The 16,458-nt window shown below is 38.7% G+C and overlaps 1 protein-coding gene across 1 annotated transcript; it reads left to right on the top strand.

The window, feature by feature from the left end:
* Positions 1 to 8,619: 8,619 nt before the first annotated feature.
* LOC129724859 (general transcription factor IIH subunit 1) lies at positions 8,620 to 16,117 on the top strand. Its single transcript, XM_055680100.1, has 5 exons — positions 8,620 to 8,764; positions 12,202 to 12,613; positions 12,671 to 14,062; positions 14,336 to 14,511; positions 14,603 to 16,117. Exons 2-5 carry the CDS (start codon positions 12,460 to 12,462, stop codon positions 14,726 to 14,728), a joined length of 1,848 nt encoding a protein of 615 aa, XP_055536075.1. The 5' UTR covers positions 8,620 to 8,764; positions 12,202 to 12,459; the 3' UTR covers positions 14,729 to 16,117.
* The last annotated feature ends 341 nt before the right edge of the window (positions 16,118 to 16,458 follow it).

Here is a 16,458-nt window from a genome sequence, read left to right as displayed (position 1 = left end):
TATTGCTCCCTCCGGGATGGGAGAACTGCATGTTACTTCGGTATTGTTCGGTTTAGCCTACAAGATTCAACTACTGGTATATCATTACTGGATTAAATAAATCGTATACACTGCATGCGTATAAGAGTTTAAATTTATAGCTCTAACTAAGAAAACATTGAAATATGAGATATTTTGTATTTATAGAAATCTCTGACATGTTGATTGTTGTAATAAAAGAATAATAATTCATTATTCTGTGCACTTAAAATTAGTTGTGAAATATCTGAGCGAAACGGTCGATGGTACAATATGCTTTACAGGCTTTACATGGTAAAAATCGGATCGAGAAAGATGGTAATCTACTGTCAAAGTTCCCGTGACGATTGTTTTACTTTCGCTAATTAGAAAGTTAGCTCATTTCTCCGAGAACTGTAATTATTCTAACAGAATGTATCCTTCAATTTGAATATTTGATTTACGGTACGGAGCTATACACAGAGTTCTATAATTTAGTTCGTTTTCCCCACTGAGGTAAAAGCTAGTTTATGAGGAAAACAATCTACAGTTAATGTGCGTGACTGAGCTCTATGGTCTTCATTGATGTCAAATTGATGTTAAACAAACCAACATTATGTATGAACATTTTCATTTTAAATTAGGGAAATATAGTTTGTAGTTTAGAGGTTCTCTAAACAAAATAAAGCACATTGCGGTGTAAAATGAAAACAATTACACTGCCGTAGCGTATGAAATCTTGTACGCGATCAATATCTACTTAAATATTATATAAATATAAATAATATAGCAATTGTTACAGGGAATTCGAAAGATCGGGGCCTAACGTAATAACTACATTCAAGATTGTCTGGGAATGTATTCTCACATCGGACAGCTGTGTCAAACAAACTCAGTAAATTTGTATTGGGTTCCAGGACATTGTGGCATTGGTGGGAATGAAAGGGCAGACGAACTTGCAAAACAAAAGTCTACCTCACAGTTTATCGGCCCAGAATCTTTCTGCGGTATATAAAACTGTAATGGAAATGGAGCTTGAACACTAGGAGGAACAATAGGTAATACCAATCGGTTGGATGTCAAAGAGTGTTCCCAATCTAAAAGATTTATAACATCAAACAAAAATCATTCAAGAAAGCTCTTACAGCTAAAAAAAAGAGTTCTTTTTCTTTGTGTAAAGTGAGATATCGGAACATCTGCTGTGTAGTATAGACACTATATACTAGATGTAGGGGAAAGTAGGTAAAGACGGACACTGCGGGTAAGATGGACACTTTTAATATTTCACAAACTAGAATGTATTATGATAGTTAAGTGATGCGAATACCTTCTTTATAGTGTGTTAATGCTTTTGAGTTGCATTATCGGTTTTCAGCAAGCAAACTGTCAAATTTGTAAGCGAAACAAAGAATATTTTCGTGAACGCGCTATTTGATGTAATTTTTATTCCACGGAAAATAGTGAAAAACTCGTGAAAGTTAAGTGTTTTCATTTGTTCACAATAGTAAAGTGATTATTTAGTCTTTCCTCTGTTTTCTAGTGAAAATCCAGCAGATTTTCGATGTTCCGATGAAGAGCTACGATCGTTTGAAAAATTTACAACCAGGTCGGGCAAGACGGACACACTAAGGTAGGGAAAGATGGACACACGGATTTTCCAAGAATTTTCACATGAAGCATCTGTTGTGTACTACAGATGTTCACAAAGTACATCCGCGGGAGAAACCAGCAGATATTAATCACTTAGCAGTTAGAACAGGCCATATAGGCGAAGAATTTTCGCCTTCATCGAAACCCATCCTCTCAAACTGTTCACGTGATGTATAGATAGACTCTAATAACGTAGAGTAATGTATGGCCATCACTTAACACATAAATCAAAAGAATACTTAACGTACTACATCTTTTTTGTGAGTGTCCACCTTTACCTTCGTAGTGTCCATCTCACCCACCCCAAGTGTCCGTCTTTCCCAACCATGTCAAAAAACAGCAATTTGTAGTCTTATTTTTGAAGACCCAAAACACGTAAAACTTGGAGGAAGTTTACTAATACCAAAAATGATTATGAAAACAAATGACCTTAAGTTTCAATTTGTATGACTACTGCGATCTAAATAGCAATATCTAAGTAACTATTTAGATTAAACCTTAGGATGTCCGTCTTTACCTACTTTCCCCTATAGTGTTTATACTTTGTAGTTGTGGTGCATTATTTAAACGCAGATCAAGGTTTCTAGGCAATGGCAGTTTACAGCCTAAAGAGATTTGGTCTTTGAATCCTGGGAAGGTGATTGGCTTCATAAACCATGGGTGGCGTTGTGCAGCTCCATTCGAACGATTTTCGTTATTTTCGAGTACGTGGCATACTGCCAGTTTTGCTTTAAGCTCAAAAAGAGCTGTCGGCTCATTTATCCCGCTAAGTCGAAATAGATACGAAAACGAAACATAACGCCCACCAGCGATCTTTTAGTTTTGTTCGAGTAGTTTTCTGAGTCGGAAAATCTCTGGTATCATGTCTTTCATCACATGAAGAAGTGAAACCGTTGGCGCCGGCCTTGGAAACACCCATATTGGATGGTATTCAGCCATTTTTGGTTGTTTTCTAGAAACCAGGAGTTGCCATTTTGGATTTAAAAATGGCGTCTGGGGTCGATTTTGGGCTTCTGTGCAGCATCCCGATTATATTAACCCTCTAGTGCCCAAGCTAATTTTTAGACGCACGTCAAAAAAATCACCATGAATTTTTATAAACATTTTTTAAGTATTGACTGAAGCTTTCTAGAGGTTCAACTGAAGACCGTCTAAATTCGGCACTGTGCACTAGAGGGTTGAGCTGTTTGCCGGAAAGTGGTTGAAATGAGTGTTTCATTTGCATGGAACCACCGTTTTCTCCCCCCAGAGTAGGGATTTTGAATTCTCATTTTCAAATTTGGCTTTGAATTGTTTCCCAAGCTATGCATGATCGGCCAAAATTTGTTTTTTACGCTTTTCGATCCGGGTTGCATCCAAGTTGCGACCGTTTGAACATACCAGAGGCTGTCAAGGATTGAAAACCAACTGAAATCAGCTGATCGCAACTGTCTCGTGCCTTATATGCCAAATTTGGTTCCATTCACTCGATTAGTTTCCCAGTTATGTAGAAATTTGTGTTTGATATGTATGGGAGACCTTCCTTACAGAAGAGGAAGGAGTCTCTAACTATCCTTAACTTTTCTAGTCTATAGAATCAGGCAGACAGTGTTACAATTCACTTGCTTCTAGTTGCTTTTTACTTCCCAGCTCCGGGTCGTTACTTTGGTCTCCTGTAGAAAATTCAATTGGGCGGACTTTCAACCCACCTCAACCGTTGGTCGCTGAGCGAAATTCACAGATAATACACTAACACTGAGCCGAAACAAGTCAAAAGGACTCGGAATTATTTTAACAAAGAACAGCTTGAAAATTACGAGACCATACAATAGTTTTATTATAATTACTTTTCGCGGGAAGGAAAGGTTAGTAGGGATAATATTACTTGCGCTTTTTTTTCTTTTTTCATGGTAAAACGTCCGTCGGGCACTCCGCTCGCTGGGGGTGTAGATGCTGATTGGGTGGCTTGGCTGCGTTGCTGTTTAAGAGATGCGGTGATTTCGCTGGTCGAATCCGGTCTTCTGGCCAGCTGGGCGTTGTAGTATCGGACAAGGCGGCCTCGATGGTTATCGGTGAGGTGTCACAAGGGTAGCACCTGGCTTGTGGATCGATGGATGATCGGCTGGCGGGTAACCCGGAGGGTGTCACTGTTGCACTATGGATGACTTCAACTGGCTTCAACTCGCCTTTCACCACGGCCGCGGTTTTCAACGACGCGCCAAAACTAAGCGTACAAAATGGCCTTCCAATTTGGCCACAAAAGGTCTCACTTAGGGCGTTATTCCGCCAAAACTTCGAAACTGGATATTCAACGCGCGACTCCTCCGACACTCCTCCGGGTTATAATCAAAAATTCTCCCGCATATTCTATCCGACCTTTTTATTTACAACCTGTCCGCTTTCCATCGTGACCCTCCCTGCCGCGTAGCGCACCACCCCGTTGTTTGTACCCAACGACTCGTCGCTTTTGTAAACTTATCGTTTAGTTTGGTGCCAGGGTTTTATTTATCATCATTTGATTTTTTCAGAACAATTTATTGATTCTATTGATCTAATCTACGACTTGTTTTCTCTTAAATTTAAATTTTATATACATGCAAAATACAACAAAATAGTTTAAATAAATAATTCATATAAACAAACAATAGAAATAACTTATATACAAAAACTAAGCAAAATGGCACCAAACGAGGCTATTAAACAAAAATTAAACAAAACTCAAACATAACATTGGAGTATGTAAATGCGTAATTTTTGCTTAGACATTTACTAACAATTATTCATACGTGTAAACAAACAACAGGCATCGTCAAACACAAATTGTGGACCTGGCACTGCGGTTTGCTGACACTAAAAAAATACAATATAAATAGGAGTAAAGATCAAGCTGGCTCAGCGACCAACGGATTTTATTGTGACCGTCAAAGAGTTTGGTCACAACAGATAGAACTGCATTTCTATGTGAGAAAATTGCAGTTCGATTATAAAACAAATTATCGCTGTTTTCTTATCCTCTTCTTCCATATTTGCGTGACGTACGTTATGGATGCCGCTTTGTTATTGTTATCATTCTGCCAAATGGAACAAGAGAGGCGGAAATAGCCACAAATAAAGACAACTGCGCATTTTTTCATAGAAAATTCTTTTGGTTTAGATTATTACAATGAAATAAATTATAGTAGGACCTAGAGTGGGACTGATATGCGATTCTTTTGCATTAGAGTGTGTAAAATCATCGCATCTCAGTCCCAGTCTTTATGACCACTGAGACTGAATCAGATTATTCTTATCAAACTTGTTGGTTTCGCTGGAAGTGCAAGTGTGAAAATATTGTTTAATCTCGTACAAAATATCCTTTTTAGATCTGATCCTTGCTTGTTACGCATTCGCCGATAGCTCTGTTGACAATTGTCTCGGTTTTAATCTGGTTATTTTTGATAACTTTCAATTTGTTTTAGGCGTTGTTTTCACTTATCATTAACAAAGACGAATAAAATTTTGTGGAAAAAAGCATTTTTACATTGAATACAAACGTTATTGTTTATAATATCCATTATGGGACTGGTATGCGATTACTGTTTAAATGGGACAACCTGACCTTATTTTTTTTTAATTTGCAGAACAAGTTCTATTTTTTTTTCTATTATTACTTATTTTGAATAGCATTGACGATTCTAACCGCTGGTACTTATGACTCAAAATCGACGAAAATGCAGATGGAACTGACATGCGTTTCACGATAGTAATATGGATCACATAAAAACCACGCAAAGCAAAGGCGAAAACAAAAACCTTTTCAGAGGTTTAAATGGCAAGTTTACTATAAAATGTAATGTTGCTAAGCATCGATTTTATGGTTTTGGAGATTTTTCCAAAAAAAGGTTTTTCTATATCAATCATAGAAAATTGTTCGCAGTAAACTTACCAATCATTTTTTGATTACGGCAAATTCAATCATTTTCAGTATGGTTTCTTTTAAATGGCTTAAGATATTTCATGTTTCAATTCTTTTATTATGACATAATTTTTGAAATATACAAATACAATTTACAGATATTATCCGTGCAAATAAAACGCAAAGGGTTCATCAATAATTACATAACGCGGTGTGGCGTAGTCTGTTTTTTATACAGATTGTTGAGGCAAAATTGGGTTGTTTATCTATATCAGTTTTTTATATCATCTGAAAGATCTGCATTTTCTAATAGCGAATTTCTTTATTCCACGTGCTCACCTCGTTTTTAACTGGAAGCGCACTAACTGCTGTCAAAACCCTTCTTTAATCGCTCGATTTTGACCCAGTTTTGACCCAATAAGGTGTATACGAAGGAGCGGCAGATGAGCGTGGTTGCAAGTGTTAGGCAGCAACATTTTTCGCGTACTAAGATCGTGACGTCACAACAACCCATTAAACACAGTTTGGCATAAGAAAATGTAAAGATTTTGCTTGAAATCGTATGGAATGCATTATATTGTTGTACTATGATAACATCAGGAACAACATTTGTCTCCCAGGTATTGTCATAGATTAACTAAACTAGCCCACCTTTAGAGAGATCTTCAAAATATTTTTTTTATGGCAGTCGTCTTAAGAAGAGTCTGTAATTTCATAGGTGTAAATACCCATTTCGGGGTTGCTTTCCAAAACCGATCGAGCGAGATAATTCATGGCGTACTTTACTCCATCTGATTCCTTAAGAGGTCGCTTGCTTGTAGGTCCACATGTCGTCCTCTTCATCACTTGGGGTGAGTTCTACCGCGATTCCAGGTTTGTTAGAGAGCTCTTTTTTTATTTTCAAACAGGTAACTCATAATGAACTTCTCTTTGAATGGCGTGAAATATGTATTTTAATATTTGGCCGAAGGAGCGTATTTTTGAGCTGGTGCATCTGTTTCGTGTTGCCTTAAAAGCTCTGCTCCGTCCGTGATGACGGATTCACCGATAAAAGTGTAGAAATTGTTGGGACGGCTAAAACGTAAAAAATTACTTTTGGACAGCTACGAATGATAAATTGATACATTACCTTCCGATGCTAAAATGCGCCAGGAATCGGCCTGGAATCTATGCTCGAAATCCTCCGCGCGAAAATATTATGAACAAATATAAAACATTGCGGGAAGATTTGGTATCCGACAGAACAAACGCCAGCGTTTCTCAACATCGGAATTTTTGGGAGAAGCATGTATGTTTATGCCTAACTTTTAGGCTTGATAAACCAAACACCACATGATTTACCTCCACACGATTGCATTCGCGTTTTTTGCTAACCGTAGAACGTTAGAAACTCGAAAAAAGTACAATTTGTCGAAAATCTGCACTGAATGCCGAACGTAAACTATTGTTGTGACGTCACAACTTTTAACTCGCCACCTCTGATCGCATATCGAGAACTAATCTGCCACTCCTTTGTAATATACCTTATTGGTTTTGACCTGCCGTGCTACCCGAAGCGCATTGTAAAATTTGTCAGCTTCAACCCACCACCGCACGTGCCAAGTTCGTAAACAATTATCTGGCATCTTTTTCTTACTTGCGTCTTAAATGGCGATGACGTTTTATTATTCCTCGGCAGTTTTGCCCGCACACAGTGGAATAAAGAAATTCGCTATAAGTAAAACGTGATTAAAAAAAAATTTTATCGTTCTTCGCTTTTTAAATCACGATTTAAAACTGCTCGAAATCGCTACAATGGACAGTTCGACCATATGATATTGGCGAACTGTCCATTGTAGCGATTGGGCCATATGCTAACTGTCATTGTAGCGATTTAGAGCGAATTTTTATTCTTCATTTAAAAATCGAGAGATAATGATATAAAGTTTTAAAAAATCACGTTTTACTCAGAAAATTACACTCTTTTAGATGATATATAAAAATCGGAAATCCGTGAAAAGCTAAACAACCCAATTAACGGGGCGGGGGTCTTTAGAGTTAACCTTTCGCGTAACATGCTGAATTCGAAGAAAAATAATTCTCAACAAGAAGAATTTTTCCTTGATCAATTTGTTTTTTAAATCCCTCAGTTACGCGTTATGGTTAGGGGTGGAGATAGTATTGACAAATGTTAGGAATTTTTACAAAAAGGTAAGGGTTCGTAAAAATGGCAATTTTCATGTTACGTAATATTTAAACGGGCTTAAAGCGAAGCAACACACTCATTGGACGAGGGGACTAGCACATTTGTATCAAGTACTCTGTCGGTGACTTTATGAACCACAGATACTAGCGTTCGAGTAGATATAAAAACTTGCGTCTCGTGAATACCTGAACTTCACAAGACTGTTTTGTTACCTCCAATCGAAACATTATGTTTAGCGCAACCTAGAAACTGTTAAATTGTAGTTCGACGTTCCCGAAATGGGTCATATTTTGATAAGCCAATTTGTCCATTTTTCGACACGCATCAATCGGGTAACACTAAGAGATCATTCGAGCAGCTACAGCGACAGAGCATGCTCGAATACTACTCGGCTCCGATCGGGTATATTCGGCTTCCGTTCGTCGAAATATGCCCTATCAGGGGATGATGTTTGACCTAAAGTTGCAGCGAGATAATGAATTAATTGCAATTTTTTCGAAAAATAAGTTTTCTTATTGACTGGCAATAGTTTGATGTTTGCTTTTAGCCCAAGGATGTAGAACTATTTAAGTTCTAAAGCATCGATAAGCTTTGATTCGAAAGATCATCACATTTTAGGAAATACCTAGCCTTTTAGAATTTTCAAGTCTTTCTTGAATGTCTTGAGAGTGCTATTGAAATTGATTGATTTTTTGAAGCAGAAAGTTGATTTACAATGTTTTTCTCTTATCTATGCAGGTTTGATAGCAAACTGCATTCGTTTTTTGTTGTTTTTTCGCCGAAACAGCTGATTTCGTTCCCGCCCCTTTTCGCTAAATGCGTTCGCTTCAGTTGGGTGCTAAAGTGCCGATAGGGCACAGCAGGAAAGTTACCAGGGAGGGGATCCTTCAGTTCTAAATTTACCATTTGGAATATTTCTTGAATACAAGTAACGACGATGTGCGATGTGATTATGTGTTGCAACAATAAAATAAAAATGTTCTCCCTGAATCAAATTGCACATGGCGGCCATAAAACACCATGGAAGCAGCTCTCCGTAGAAAATAGACCAAACACAGGTAAAATATTGCCGTTTCCGGTTCGATTTTCGACGCAAATTAGCGCGGAAGTGTTGCGCTAGCCAAGCGATGTGAAGTTTAGTGAAAAATTTTCCAAATTTCGGTGAAATGTGGCGAAATAATTTTTCACTTTCCGAAGGCGAAATTAATCATGATTTTCCTGTTCCCATTTTGCTGTGCTCACTGCGACTGGGTCGTGCGGAGCACCATTTGTCGGCTCGAGTGTATGTTTCGCTGCGTGATTTCGGTAGATTTTTGCATCAGAAAGTAGTTTAGAATTTGGTCAATCAAATTTATATTATTTTTCATTGAATAGTGCAGTTAGTAAAATATTAAAAATAGTTATATTTTACATGATATAACTAATTGCGAGCTGAATCATCGCACTTACATGTGACTTCCTACGAAAAAGATTGATTATTAGTGATAATTATTAAAAAAATATGGTTCCGGAAAAAAGGACTGAGGTTCCGTAACAAGCTTTGTCAGTGGTATAGCGTACACTGTGTGGTGATTTTAAAAACCCTACACCAGACACGAATTAAACGCGTATTATACGATGATGAGAAGAACACAGTGGAAATGTGGTAGACAAGAATGGTTGTAACAAAGTACGGTGCGGTGTGGGTACGGATGCGGATGGTGCAGAGAAGTAAAGTTATGAGTGTTTCGAATATGTCTACCGGTCACGGGGAAACAAGTGTGCAAGAAGGTTAGATTGGGCACAGGCCGAGCCATATTTAATGGAGCGGAGTCTAGAGGCGGTAACGCGAATGTGGCAGGTCGCACTGCCGAAACGGTGGGAATATTATGGTGGTGCTCGCGTTCGCTCTCCATACGTACAACGAGTCTCTTTCGTATTTCAAGTTTTAACATTCGTGAATAAAAAAGAGGAACGTTTGCTGCTACGACGTTGAATATGCTGAACGGTTTAAATATTTTTGTACGTCATTCTCAATCTCTGCTCTGCTGTGTATTCCTTTGCTACTAAAACAGACGATGGCTTTCCGTTTTTGACCTATTTGAGAAAAACATGAGTTTATCTTAAATGGTTTTAATTCGATAACTCGAAAGTATTGAATTCGCATTTTTTATCAAAATGTTATAGAAATCAACCTGTATTGTAATAAAATGAAAGAGAGCTGAAATTACACACCTGTACCCTCAATAAAGAGAGCTAAATGGTAAAATTTCGTGTTCTTTCCTGATTCAAGTTTGAAGTCTTAAGACGATCATTGATTTTTGGCAGAACAAAAAAAGGGGAACATCTGCTCGATAATCGTCGGTCAAAGATCTCGCCATTGCTTTAAATTCATGTTGGGAACCTTATATGTATTGTATTGCAATTTGATCAAAGTGCTAATTCATTGGTTTGTGAGCTGGTGAGCAGCGTAATATAATATTCATTTTAGGCGACTCATTCCTTCATACCAGCGGTTCTCAACCTGGGGTACGCGTACCCCTAGGGGTACGCGATAGCCTTCAGGGGGTACGCGAAATAAAAATCAGTAATGGCGGACGAAGCAATTTTTCGCTATATTATTTATTTTGTTTTTCAATCTTGCTCTTAAAACATGGTTGTTGCAATTAAACAAACCATAGTTTAATTTAAAACCTGAACTAGACTTCATAACGCGATCTACCACTACTCTCACCCTCTCTGCGAAAACAAACCAAGCCAGAGGGTACAATTGATTTGGAAAGTGTTGCCAAGGGTTACGCGGTCAAAAAAAGGTTGAGAACCGCTGCTTTATACCTACATCCTGCTTCGATTTGTTTTATCGCATACCCGTCAGCCACATTGAAATCATTTCGAATCTGTAAACGAAGTGAAAAATCTGTCAATCGCAGCATTTTGCTCCCCTAGGGTTACACAGTTTTGTAGTGTGGAATGTCTGTTAGGAAACAAAATGTGAAAGTTTACTATTACTGTTTGAATTTTCACGTAAAATGGGTTTCAACCCGTTATCTGCGACATTGAAGACATTCCACATTCAAGTCACATGTATTCTGTGATGTCAATAATGTTTTTTTCGTTTACCCTGTTGTGATTTTTATACATTACTGTTTCGAGTTTTTATTAGATTTTTTTTTGTTTCTTGAAGTACTTTATAAAAAAATTGTTTAAACGATGAATTCGTACATGCGAAACTGGAGTGAGTTTAATCACCAACTTTTTTCTGGATTTAACAATCCGGCGGCTGTATTATATTTTAGTACGGTGAATGCAGTATATCATTTCCGTGTTGTTAATCATAACTTTTAACGTCAGCGAAAGCAAGAGAGATACACAAAAAATGATTTTATTGATTAAGATTGAAGAAACATATTAAACTCGAGTTTAACTGTACATATTTTAAGGAAAATGAATGAATCATATTCATTGTCAACTGGTTTGTGTCGTTATCGTTATCATTTTTTAAAATTTCTTTTTAATTTTTTTTCCCGATTACATTATGGAGATTTAAACGACTTAAATCATTGGCATATCTGTTTCAGTATTTTTTCACCACCCCTCTCGTTGACGTTTCAGCTTTCTTTGCCTACCTGTATATGAGCCGTTGAGAGCAAAAGTGGTACATGTGCCATTAGGTAAATTTTTCAGGAGACGCGATAAACGAAAACACTCAAATAGTTAATTATTTTTAACAATTTTTTCCAACATAACTGCACTAAATCATTGCTGGAAAGGTTTCAAAAGACGGTACATGAAGTATAACGAGTTCTGGTTGAGAAACTTACACAAACTTCAATGGAAAAACATGTACCACTTTTGTTCTATGGGAAAAATAATGACAACCAGAAAACGTTAAGAGCAAAAGTGGTACATGTCCAGTGTGAGCATGAAGGATGCATTATAGCTCTCTAATCTTAGGACATAGAACATTCATGTCTTCAGCAGAGTTGTCCAAGTGATTGAGTACTATTAAATGATGATCTGTTTGTTGAGGAATTCTGTCTCTTCGTGGCGCTAGTGTGTATGTATTTGGTAACAGCATACGATTTGATACTGAAATAGGTGAAACACTAGCGCCACGTAATGAGAAATTTCCAAAGCAGACAGATCTTCATCTGAAAGTAATCAATCACTTACCAACTTTGCTGAAGACATGATTGTTTTATATCCTAAGATTCTCGACTTACAATTCATCTAACATGCACAGACTGGACATGTACCACTTTTGCTCTCAACGAAATGGTGATTATGTTATTTACCAAAAATTGTTTTGGCTATAACTTTGGTTTAGATTGTCAGATCTCGGTTTTTCTTGGACATACTAGTACATTACTGCGTTCTGCATCAATTTATGCAAAAAACCCAAAAAGTGCAAAAATGGCACATGTACCACTTTTGCTCTCAACGGCTCATATCATGAAGTCGTTTTAATGTTAATCAAATACACAGTTTTTAAAACGTTATCTCAATTCTCTTACAGAAATAGATTTCCAGCACTATCGTAGGACGAAGCAAAGACACGTTCTGAATCTGGGGCTTCCCAGAACTACCGTTGCCTGTTTGCCTTTTTATCCGGACCGGATTTCACTGACGGCTGCGTGACTCATCCGCAAACGGCTGGTGGCAAGTGGTTGTGCTGGATGATCGGGTTGGTTGGTTTGGCGGATCGGCATTAGTGTTTCCAAAAAACAACAGGAGAGAGTGAATCTTTGAACTCCGCAACAAGAGGTCCAACAAAATGACCACCACCCGGGAGGATGTCCTGCTGCAGATGGGTGAAGTGCGGTACAAGAAAGGTGATGGCACACTGTACGTTATGAACGAGCGCATTGCCTGGATCGCAGAGCACCGGGATACGGTTGCGGTGTCGCACCGCTTTCAAGATATTAAAAGTAATGTTGCTTCAATTTACAACTTGTGTATGTTCTATAATCATTTCCTTTTTACAGTGCAAAAAATATCCCCCGAGGGGAAGCCGAAAATACAACTGCAAGTTGTCCTGCATGACGGTAACAGTTCAACGTTCCACTTTGTCAACCGTAATGGGCCCCAGGCGCAGATGGTTGACCGTGATAAGGTGAAGGAGTTGCTCCAGCAGCTTCTACCCAACTTTAAGCGTAAGATTGATAAAGAGCTGGAGGAGAAAAATAGGGTTCTGACCGAGAACCCATTGCTGCTGCAGCTATACAAAGACCTCGTAATCACACAAGTGCTGCCCAGCGAAGAGTTCTGGGCGAACCATGCGAAGCAATATATGACCAAGGATCAGTCTCAGAAGCAGGACATTGGCGTATCCGGAGCTTTCCTAGCGGATATTAAGCCACAAACCGACGGTTGCAACGGGCTGCGATATAATCTAACGTCCGATATAATCGAGTGTATCTTCAAAACCTATCCAGCTGTCAAACGGAAACATGCAGAGCACGTTCCGGCTAAATTGACTGAGGCAGAATTTTGGACGAAATTTTTCCAATCACATTACTTCCATCGGGATCGAATAGTGGCGGGTACCAAAGATATCTTCAACGAATGTGGTAAAATTGATGACCAGCAGTTGAAGCAAGCGGTACAGGAGAACCTCGGCGATCCGCTCTTAGATATCCGATCTTTCGAAGACAATACGCTGGAGGAAGGATTTTGCAGTGCTGCCTCTAGCAAGCAGACCGTCAACAGTGGCAACATCGTGCACCAAAGCATGATTAAGCGCTTCAACCAACACTCGTTTATGGTTTTGAAAACATGCACAGACGTGAAAACTTTGAACCAAGGAATCGGCGCGATCCTAAATGCTACTCCTGCAACCACAAACGGTGAAACTAACGGAACCAAGGACAAATCCAAATTGAACAATAATAATCACTTGGTAAATGGGTTTAATAAAAAAGAAAAGCGTGCCCACGAGAACAATCACATTAACTCTAACGGAGATATCAACGGCAGTCACAACAACAAAGCTGTTGAGTCGTTAATCGAGCCAGCTATCAAACGTGCTAGAATTTTAGAGAAAATTCACTACGACGATCTGGACGATGACGTCGATCCGAGCAAACAGTCAAAACAGTTGAACCTCACGAAAATCGAACGCTATTTGCATGGACCGGTTCCGACAGGGTCTAGCAGTGGTGCGACCGGCGGTACGAGCTTTCATGACCAACAGGCGGCGGACTACGGTTTGCCCGATCTGGACTCGGTCAACGGGTATATTATGCAGGCCACTGGTTCCTGGAACAATCGTACTCCGCACAAAGTGCTTGTCAGTGCAGCGTCCGCAGTCAACGCCTTGATGGAGCTTAGTCCGGGCGGGACACTCATGAGGGGCTTTCAAGAGCAGAGTTTAGCTCGTAAGTGTTTTTTTCCCTATTTTTCTAGTCTATGTGTACCCCCTTGCTACTAAGTGTTCAATCATGATTAATATCCCAAATCACGGTTGGTCAACGGCAAGGTACAGTAAATTTCAACTTCCACGCGGACTGGGCCTTCCACTGGCCAGACTCCGTACTTTACCAAGACAAATCACTTGCGAAGACAGTTTATTGCATACCAATTCTACGCATATCCTGGCCCTCAAAAAAGGTTAAAGTAAAACGATGTTTGTTTTTGTGCAACCTTTGTAGAACTCGTACCGCCCGATATCGAGAAGGAGATTCGCAATCTTTACCTATCGTTGCTGGAGCTGCTGAAACATTTCTGGAAGTGCTTTCCGCCTACCACACCGCAGTTGGAAACCCAAGCGAGCCGCATGCACGAAGCATTGCAGCGATTTTCGATGGCCAAGTTGAAACCGTTCGAAGTAAGTACAAAGTTTCTTTTTCTAATAATTTGTCTAACTATCCATTAAATTATTAGTGAAACCAAACTCATTCTCTCCTTTCTGTTCGTAGGACCGTGCCATGAGAGAACTGTTGCCATTGGGAGCGTCCCTGACGCAGCATTTAAATCAGCTTCTGCAGTCGGCCAACCGAAAGTACGCCACCTGGCAGGAACGGCAGCGTCGTACGCACAGGTAGCACCACTCGCCAGCTTCGCCATCCTCTCCGATCCACCATCATTACCACCAGCAGCATAATCACACCGATCTGGTTCGAAAATGGCAGCATCACTAATAAATTGGCCACCAACGCGATAGTAGCTGCGCAGCGAAGGTAACACTTTACAAAATGTAGGAGTTTCTTCAATTTTTTTTTCGAATAAACTAGAATGTTCAATTTGATTTTAAGTAGGATTCTATTTTACTTCCATTCAGCCCATTTGTTCCGTGTACTCAAACAAAAAAGATAAAAAACCAAGTTTGTTATATATTTTGGATATTTGAATGCTGATAGCCTGTTGAACAGTCAAGCAAGTAATATTACTGTACTGTAAAATGAAAAATATAATTGAAACACCCACTGAGAGGTAGTGATTAAATCAATTAAAATAAAAACATAAAACAGCATAGAAATTAGTGATATTTGAAATTTTTGGATCAAAGCGCAAAAGGAAGAAATGGCTGTTAATAATAATTGGTGTTCCCTGGATCCCTGCCGTGGTTGTTTCTTATTAGCTGTTTCTTCCCGTACGATCCGCACATCATTAATAGGTACGATGGGAAATTAAAATCACGAAACAAAACGAGGTATGGAGGGATTGTTAAGATTGCCTTTCGCGTAGAGCTTGTTATGATCAACATAAGAATGAAATCAAAAATGTAAGAGCTATGAAAATGCTGCGGATTGGAACAAAAGATCAATTATCCTCAAATTAGGCGACGTCTGTTTTTTCCTGTCATTGAAAAGTATCTGTAATAGCTGATAGCAAAAAAAACTGATATATACAAACACTAGTAGCATGTAAGAGATGGTGCAGACTTAACTAGGAAACGCGAAGCTTGCGCCTACTTTTTCTACTTTGAGTTCAACCTTGTTTCTTCCATCCCAAACCGGTATTTCTCAAATGCGACTGTACAATAATTTGGGACACACGGTAATAGTCCTTCACAGTTTCCAAAACTCTTAATAGCAACTCGTATTGCCGAAGAGAATTCTCGATCCTTTCGATGATGTTACCCATCTACGTTCCGCTGTTTTTTGTTTCTAATTCTGTAATTCAAATGTGATTTTGTTCGTTTTTAGCTCGAAAGATACACACAAGGAAGAAAGCCTAGTTATGATAAACACGAGACATGAACAGTCTGAAAGCGGATAGGTATATCAACAATGGAAAAAAAATACTTGAGGATAATAAGAAAAATAGTTTAAATAATAATACTTGAGGCACACATAAATACGGTCGTACGCCGAAGTGCAGCAAGTTATTTGAAGTTTGTATCAGAAAGTCACATTATTCAGCAGTACCATTTATACGAAGATAAAATTTGAACAACACTTAATAAAAGTGGATCAACCATTTAAAACCTACGTGCAACATAGTGCTACAATTGTTTTAATGTCACATTTCCTCATGTACGGTCGTTCTGTAACTACATATAACATTCAAAGCCATAATTGAATAGTTTCGGAGGATCTTATTGTGGCTCGGATTTAGATATGCACGTTTATTTGGGAAAATAATCATATTTTGATGTACGCAAGCTAATAGGCAAAAGCGAAGCAACAAGTTGCCCGACAGCTGTCCCTACAAAATTGCTGTGAATTTTGGTGCCCCTAGTTTGGTTAAAAGCACGTCAAAAATCACAAGGGTTGTATGCAAAGCCACGACCGTGAGGTTGACGTAGAACTATATAAGGTTGTTTGTTACA

This window comes from Wyeomyia smithii, chromosome 2, assembly GCF_029784165.1.
Source record: "Wyeomyia smithii strain HCP4-BCI-WySm-NY-G18 chromosome 2, ASM2978416v1, whole genome shotgun sequence".
NCBI classification, from domain to species: Eukaryota; Metazoa; Arthropoda; class Insecta; order Diptera; family Culicidae; genus Wyeomyia; species Wyeomyia smithii.
The sequence above is the reverse complement of the archived record's forward strand: the minus strand, read 5'-3'. Positions and strand labels throughout refer to the sequence as shown.

Bases quoted from the DNA above. Each gene is read 5' to 3' on its own strand.
- LOC129724859 (XM_055680100.1), top strand. From the start codon at position 12,460: ATGACCACCACCCGGGAGGATGTCCTGCTGCAGATGGGTGAAGTGCGG. The intron at 14,063-14,335 runs GTAAGTGTTTTT...CAACCTTTGTAG, and splicing joins TCAAGAGCAGAGTTTAGCTC to AACTCGTACCGCCCGATATC. The intron at 14,512-14,602 runs GTAAGTACAAAG...TTCTGTTCGTAG, and splicing joins CCAAGTTGAAACCGTTCGAA to GACCGTGCCATGAGAGAACT.